This window comes from Papaver somniferum, chromosome 1, assembly GCF_003573695.1.
Source record: "Papaver somniferum cultivar HN1 chromosome 1, ASM357369v1, whole genome shotgun sequence".
Classification (NCBI taxonomy): Eukaryota; Viridiplantae; Streptophyta; class Magnoliopsida; order Ranunculales; family Papaveraceae; genus Papaver; species Papaver somniferum.
Genome location: NC_039358.1, coordinates 132,215,983 through 132,223,877, shown reverse-complemented (window position 1 = coordinate 132,223,877; position 7,895 = coordinate 132,215,983). Strand labels below are relative to the sequence as shown.

General features: G+C 46.3%; 1 protein-coding gene across 1 annotated transcript; it reads left to right on the top strand.

Moving 5' to 3' along the window:
• Positions 1 to 4,457: 4,457 nt before the first annotated feature.
• On the top strand, positions 4,458 to 6,110 carry LOC113350893. The gene has a single exon (XM_026594997.1). The coding sequence runs from the start codon at positions 4,458 to 4,460 to the stop codon at positions 6,108 to 6,110; it is 1,653 nt and encodes a 550-aa protein (XP_026450782.1).
• Positions 6,111 to 7,895: the final 1,785 nt, after the last annotated feature.

Genomic DNA, 7,895 nt, shown 5'->3' with positions numbered 1-7,895 from the left:
AAAAAAAAAAAAAAAAACAAAAACAAAACAGATAGCTAGTTCAACTGGTCATCCCAAGTTCCTTAAAGGTTTCATGTGCTCCTGGAGGTTCCAGGTTTGACTCCCAAATGGCGTAATATGTCAGAACTTGACATGGAAGGTAGAGTTAGCTTGTCCCCCTTGCTGACATAATCAGCTCATCTATCCGCTTCGGCTCTCTTGGCTGGTTCCTCATGAGGCTTGTTGGTAGGCTAGCACGACAACCTGTTCAACTAATGTAGTAGTACGCAGTTTGAGCCTAGCTTGTTAGGCTTCCAACTAGTTTCTTGTAATAATACTCTTAAAAATAAAAAATAAAAATTCTTTTAATCAAACGGAAACTCTTCTTACAAATTTACATTCAAAGCGTAAATAAAAATTCGTTTTCCCCAGGGATGTAATAGATTTTATGGGCTTCACATGATTCAAGTGTCGAAAATGTGGATATGGAGGACCTTAATCTATAGCGAAAGCCATAAATACCTTTTTCCTACAACTAATCAAAAAAAATTCTTCTTCATCTCTTGTTCTTCTTCATTATCCATCGTCTTCAGTTTTTTTCTTTGATTCATCATCAATTCTCGCAAAAAATCATCACTGGAATCGAAAATGCAGAATTTGTGAATGAATGAGTTGAAATATAAATTAATATTTCATAAATGACTGTTATAAGATAACAATCGAAAAACTCATTATTTATTTCTCCTTTTAATTAGTTAAAAGTTGAGCTTTGTTGATACATGGAAAAACATCCCTTAAAGGGTTGGGAGTGCTCCTAAGAATAAAGATGAGTTTGGCTTAAAGTATGGGGATTTGGGGACTAAACCCAAACCCAAGTGGAAAATACCCAAAAAAAAAAGGGAGGACAAAAGGAGGAATTAATGAAGAAGAAGGAGGTTACGTTAAGGAATGGTATTAAGAGTAATTAAGAGATGTTAGGACATGTGTCATAATGTAGTAAAGGAAGGGCTTTTAGGAAAGCCTATAAAAGAAAGGACAAGGTACAATGGAAAGGCAACTCTCTCTCTTACCATATTTGGAATTGTGAGGTCATTTGGTGTGGCTAGGACGGGTGGAACCAGAATTAAATTCACCCCTCAACATTTGGTGACCACACACGGAGGCTCGTTCCTAGCTCACCATGACACACCCAGAAGGCCCCAGCTCAGACGCGATAGAGAATCCAAACATCCCTCCACTCAACCCAAAAGGCGAGAGGGTAGGAATAGTAACAGACCCAATCACACAAATAAGAAAACCAGGAGCCACTCGCGAAGAAGACAAACAACAGGAAACCGAGGAGGCGCCACCTATCCAACCCTCCCTCAAAGAAATGCAGAAGGAGCTAGAAGACCACGTACGCATGGAGCAAGAATTAAGAAAGCTCATGAAGACATCCAACGCTGCGAAAAGCGCCAAGGAAAAATGGAGAACACGAAGGAAAAAGAGGAGGAACCTATAACTATGACACAAGAGGCGATGGCAAGATACTTGGAAATGAACTACAGAGTCGTAAAGCAAGACAATTACAGCTTTATGGCGAGCCCTTACTTTTCCGAAATCACAGAGTACCAGTATCCAGAGGATTACACATCACCAAAGTTCAAAGTCTACAACGGCCAGGGTAACGCGAGGGAACACCTCAGCCGATTCCTATCCGCTATGAACGATCGGGAAACTGATGGGAAACTATGTCTCTGAGAATTCCCAAAGTCGTTAACTGACACAACATTCTCGTGGTACGATAACCTGAGGTCGGGAAACATCATCTCCTGGACAACCATGTCCACACTCTTCCTCAGAAAATTCTATTCAGCAAAAAGGAAAGTCACGACCATCGACTTGAGCAAGTGTAACTAGCGCTCAGGCGAGGAAATAGGAAAATACATTGCCAGATTTTGTCTCCTCACTCTAGACTTCCACGAGGATGTCAAAGAAGAATCTCTAGTGGATATTTGTGTACAAGGAATGACTCCATCCTTCAAGAAAAGTTTAGTTAATTTCCGCTTTCCCACGTTCGTAGAGATAGAGGAAGCAGTCACAAGAATCGCCGATTGCATCGAGAAACCAAGCTCAGATTACATCTGGCGGAACTCGGTCAACACCATATCAGCCGTGCCTAGAAATACTCGTGCAAATAATAACCGAGAGGGTTGGGGAACACAGGGGCTTCCACCGCCCCTGCCCTGCAGCAAGGAACAGATCGTAGGATTGTTAGAATAATGGATAGAGAACAAGGAAGTTCAACTGCCTCCAACAAAGATGGATCCGAGCACCATCGACGCAAGCGATGCTAGATATTTCCATTTCCACCGCAGGATACAACATCCCACAATTAACTGCTTTAACCCGCGGAGAATGTTCCAGAAAAAATTGGAAGTAGGCGAGATTGAGATGAGTAACCCGGAGGGCGGTAAAGCGGTCCAACATCGAGTCATGATGCTCACTCACGACCCAAGCGGAGATGTCTGGAAGTCGTGGGATGATGACGAAGGAGAAGCATGCGCAGTTGAAATAGAGAACTCGGCATTTGCAAACACAGACATCGTGGCTAGCCAGTTCGCTAAAACGGTACTGGCCCAACAGTTCTTCGACTCGCTCGGCTTCAGCGAAGATCAAATCAAAGAAGCGTTCAAATTTATAACAGCTATAGCAGCGGGGAGGCCTTGCGGTCTCCTTCCCAAGGAAGCAATCGTATTCACAAACGAAGACATCTGCTACCCGAGGGAGCACCTCAGACCTCTATACCTCACAACGCATATCAACAGGCAACCACTGAAGAGAGCTTTCATCGATGGGGGCGCATCCTTGAACTTAATCTCGATACATGCACTAGAAATCCTAGGAGTATAACGGTCCGAGATCAGAATGCGAACTACAACGGTTAAAGGGTTTGGAGGCCACGTGCAAACAGCCATCAGGATCGTCAACCTGGTCATGAAGGTTGGACCCATCCGAGGACCTACACCATTTTATGTACTAGAGGATGATACAACATTCCACGTGTTGTTAGGGAAAGGTTGGATGCTTAGCCACAAGGTGGTTGCGTCAACATATCACCAATGCGCGAAAACCAATATCGAAGGCAAACAGTAGTGAATCCCCGCCACAAGCAACCCCTTCGACCCAGAGGAAGCATACATGGCGGAAGCAATTTTCTATGACGTGCCAAAAGAAGAAGACGAGGTGCCGGAGGTACATCTTATCCCGCTACCAAAATAGAGAGAAGAAAAACCGGAGCCAGTCAAGTCCGTGTTTAGTCCATCCAGACTAGTATTCCCAACAGAGAGGAAGAGGAACCAAGAAGACCAACCCAGTTTTTAACGCTTTTCCAGGCCAGATGGGGGGCATGTATACCGCTTATAGCAATTTTCCGAGGGACCGGTCGCAGATGAACTAGATTACACTGATACGATAATGAATGAAGCGGAGGTTCCCAATGAAAGCGCAGAAAGAAGTCTGTTTGAACTCCCTTATAACACAATTGGTGATGAGGAGCTACAAAACCAGTTGATGGAAGCTGCCGTCAAGACCACTGGAGAGCGGACACCAGAGGATCTCACTTTGGATGGGACTGAAGAAGTCAACATAGGAACACAAGAAGACGAGCGCCTTATCACAATAAGCAAGAGTCTAGACGAAGGGGAAAGGACATCTCTGATCGTGCTACTCAAGGATTACAAGGATGTCTTTGCCTACGACTATGACGAGATGCCGTGTCTAGACAGCAATCTTGTGGTACACAATCTTGGAGTCTCGCCAGAATTCAAGCCCGTCAAACAAAGGAGCAGGGAGTTTCCTAGGGCCACCGCTCTTGCGATAAAAGAAGAAGTGGAACGATTGCTTAAGGCCAAGTTCATCAAGCCTATCCAACACCCCACATGGATAGCCAACATCGTTCCCGTCACAAAGAAGAATGGAAAATTCAGATGATGTGTAGATTACAGAGACCTGAACCGAGCGTGCCCAAAGGAGGATTTCCCGCTTCTAAACATCGATATGACGCTAGACGCGACATGAGGGAAGGGGAGGTATTCCTTCATGGATGGCTTCAGCGGATATAACCAAATAAAGATGGATCCTTCGGACGCCAGAAAGACCGCCTTCCAAACTCCATATGGAAACTTCTACTATGTGGTGATGTTGTTCGGCCTGAAGAATGCCGGCGCCACATACCAACGAGCTATGACGTCCATATTTCATGACTTGCTACACCAAACGGTAGAGGTATATGTCGACGACATCGTGGTTAAGAAACAAGAGGCCGAAGATCATACCTCCCACCTAAAAATGGCTTTTGAGAGATGCAGAAAGTTCAAACTCAAAACGAACCAACTCAAGTGTGCCTTTGGGGTAACATCGGGGAAGTTCCTAGGTTTCGTGGTGACTAGTGAGGGAATCCGAGTGGATCCAAGCAAAGTTGAAGAGATCTCACGACGATGAAGCCACCATCAAATACAAAAGAACTGCAAGCTTTCATAGGACAGATATCGTACATAAGGCGCTTCGTACCTGGTCTGGCGCAGTTAATGACGGCGCTCCTCCCACTACTAAAGAAAAATACCCCGTTTGTGTGGGGAGAAGTTCAGCGCGCTGCGTTCGAAAAACTAAAACAATGCCTTGTAAGCCCCAAAATCCTGAGACCCCCGATACAAGGAATCCCCCTCTACCTTTACACGACATTCACCGGTTCGGCGATAGGCGCAGTCCTGGCACAAGACATGGGAGGAAATGAACTATCACCTATTTACTATGTCAGCCGAGTCATACGGGATGCAGATTTGAGGTACCCGCACCTAGAACAAGCATGCCTAGCCTTCATATACGCAACGCAAAAGCTACGACCTTATCTTTTGACGCACGAAACTATCGTGGTGGCAGCGGAAAACCCCATAGCCTACTTGGCTTCAAAGCCCTTCCTAACGGGGAGAACTGCCCGTTGGTTGCTACAACTGTCGGAGTTCGAGCTTAAGTATCAACGCCTGAACGCGGTGCGAGGACAAGCGATAGCTGATCTCGTAGCTATGTTTACAGGAGAAGGAGATGATGAAGTACATGAGTACGTACCTGGGGAAGTGGAGGCTGCAGACGTTGAAAAACCTTGGACTATGTTCTTTGATGGGTTATCATATGGCACCGTTGGAGGAGCCGGAGTAGTATTCGAAGCGCCACGAGGAGAGTTTATCTCATACTCATTTAAGCTGGACTTCCCCTGTAGCAACAATGTCGCAGAATACGAAGTGCTGATCTTGGGACTTCGAATGGCAAAGGAGATCAACCTGGGAAGCATAGAAGTCAAAGGCGACTCGAGACTCGTAACAAACCAGGTGAACGGCGATTTTCATCTCAAAGAACCACACCTAGCACCTTATCGGGCGGAAGCTCAAAGATTGACGAGCCAAACGGGATTAACTCTGGATCATACTGGCAGGGGCGGAAACAAACACGCGGATGCCCTAGCGACCCTGGCAAGCAAAGTACAATTGAATGGCGAGGAAGAAGGCACGGTCACGATAAAAAGAAAGGATATGCCCAGTACTTGGAAAGAAAACATGTCTTTCGAGGAGGCGGATGATTGGAGACGGGTATATATCGAAGACCTAACCCGGATGGACGAAGAACGAGTGATACCCGTTCAAGCTCTGAAGCAATTTGTAATGATCCGGGGAGCCTTGTATTACAGGGCAGCTGGGGGATCCCTCGCGAGGTGTGTAAATAAAAGAGAGGCTGAGAAGCTACTACAAGAACTACACGCGGAAACATGCAGACAAACCGGCGTTGTCCACCTTTACAGGAAACTCCAAAGAATGGGTGTGTATTGGCCAAGCATGTCAGCTCAAGCGTCAGCGCTCCAAGACAATTGCGTTGATTGTCAGGCCCCACCGCAACCAGCGAAAGTCTGCACTGTCGAAAAAACAGATTGGAGGCAACCCTACGTTGATTTCATCCAACACAGGAGATTACCGAGTGACAAGCAGGCGGCCTTAAAAATCCAAAAGAAAGCAGCGCGTTTCTTTATACACGAGGGTGTCCTTTACCGCATAAGCTACGGTAACGCCGCGCTGCGTGTTTGTCAGAACATGAAGCGGTAGAAGTAATGACCCGGTCCCATGATGCTGAACATCAGGGGATGCGAAAACTGTTCCTACAACTTTATGAAGGAGGCTTCTACTGGCCAACTATGGAAAGCGATACCGCGGAGTATGTCCGGAAATGTTTGTACTGCCAGACACATGGAAACCTGATCCAAGCGCCTCACACTCTGCTGCACAGTATAGTGACGCCTTAGCCATTCCATAGATGGGGACTCGATCTCATAGGGACGATTAACCCGTTGTCCTCAAAACGCCATAAATACATCATAACGGCCACAAAATACGCGTCCAAGTGGGTCGAAGCAATACCCCTCAAAGATTACGCCAGTGCTACAATAGTCGCGTTCATCAAAGGGCATATCATTTACAGATTCGGTGCGCCCATGATAATCAGAACAGACAATGCAAAATCATTTGTAAACAAGGACGTGATCGGCTTGCTTCGCCAATACAACATAAGGCTCCACACATCGACTCCCTACTATCCCAAAGGGAACGGGCAGGCGGAATCAACAAATAAGACGCTCATCCGGATCCTTAGTAGAACAGTGCATGACCATCATAGAGAATGGCACGAAGAATTGCCGGTGGCGCTCTAGGCATACAGGATTTCAAAGCGCAGTTCCACGGGAGCATCCCCTTATTCACTCGTCTACAGAGAAGATGCAATCCTGTCTGCGAAAATAACGATACCATCTGCGAGAGTAGCAATGGCCAGTCACACCACACCCGATGAAATAAGTCGCTTCGCCCACCTAGACACAATAGAGGAAAGGAGAACACGAGCGGAAAGATTCGCGGAAGCTTACAGAAAGCGCGCAGCTAACTATTATAACCAGAGCGTAAAAGAAAGAGCGTTTAAGGTGTATGAGTTGGTTTTAAAAATCGCACCACACGTAAAAAGAAACGCCAGTACTGGAAAGTTTGCCGCAAATTGGGAAGGCTCGTTTATGATAAGGAAAGTAGCAGAAAGCGGATACTATAAGCTTAGACGTATGAATGAAACCAAAGTCAAAACGCCTATCAACAGCAAGTGGTTGAAAAAATTCTACGCATGAGTCGTACCATGTAAGCAGCCGCCTTGAGCAATAAAAGTAAGTTAATGAAAATAACGTATCTGCAAAAGGTATTAGGGCAGCCAAAGGCGCCTGATTGACTGACAAATTCACAAAAGGTCTCAGGGCGTCCAAAGGCGCCTGATTGACTGAAAATTTCACAAAAGGTCTCAGGGCAGCCAAAGGCGCCTGATTGACTGACAAATTCACTAAAGGTCTCAGGGCAGCTAAAGGCGCCTGATCGACTGACAAATTCACAAAAGGTCTCAGGACAGCCAAAGGCGCCTGATCGACTGACAAATTCACAAAAGGTCTCAGGGCAGCCAAAGGCGCCTGATTGACTGACAAATTCACAAAAGGACTCAGGGCAGCCAAAGGCGCCTGATTGACTGACAAATTCACAAAAGGTCTCAGGACAGCCGAAGGCGCCTGATTGACTGACAAATTCACAAAAGGTCTCAGGGCAGCCAAAGGTGCCTGATTGACTGACAGGCCTATGAGAAACCTCTGGAACGCCAAGAATGCTCGATAAGCCTACTACGGCCCAGGAATGCCAAAGGCATACGATTAACCAATGACCACAAAAGATCTCAGGAAAACCAAGGAGAAGGCGTGTTTAACAAACGCCCGCCCCACCCACAATCCCTTTGGATAACAAAAAGGGGGAGTAGGCGCGTTTAACAAACGCCCGCGCCACCCACAATCCCTCTGGATAAAGGGGGGGGGG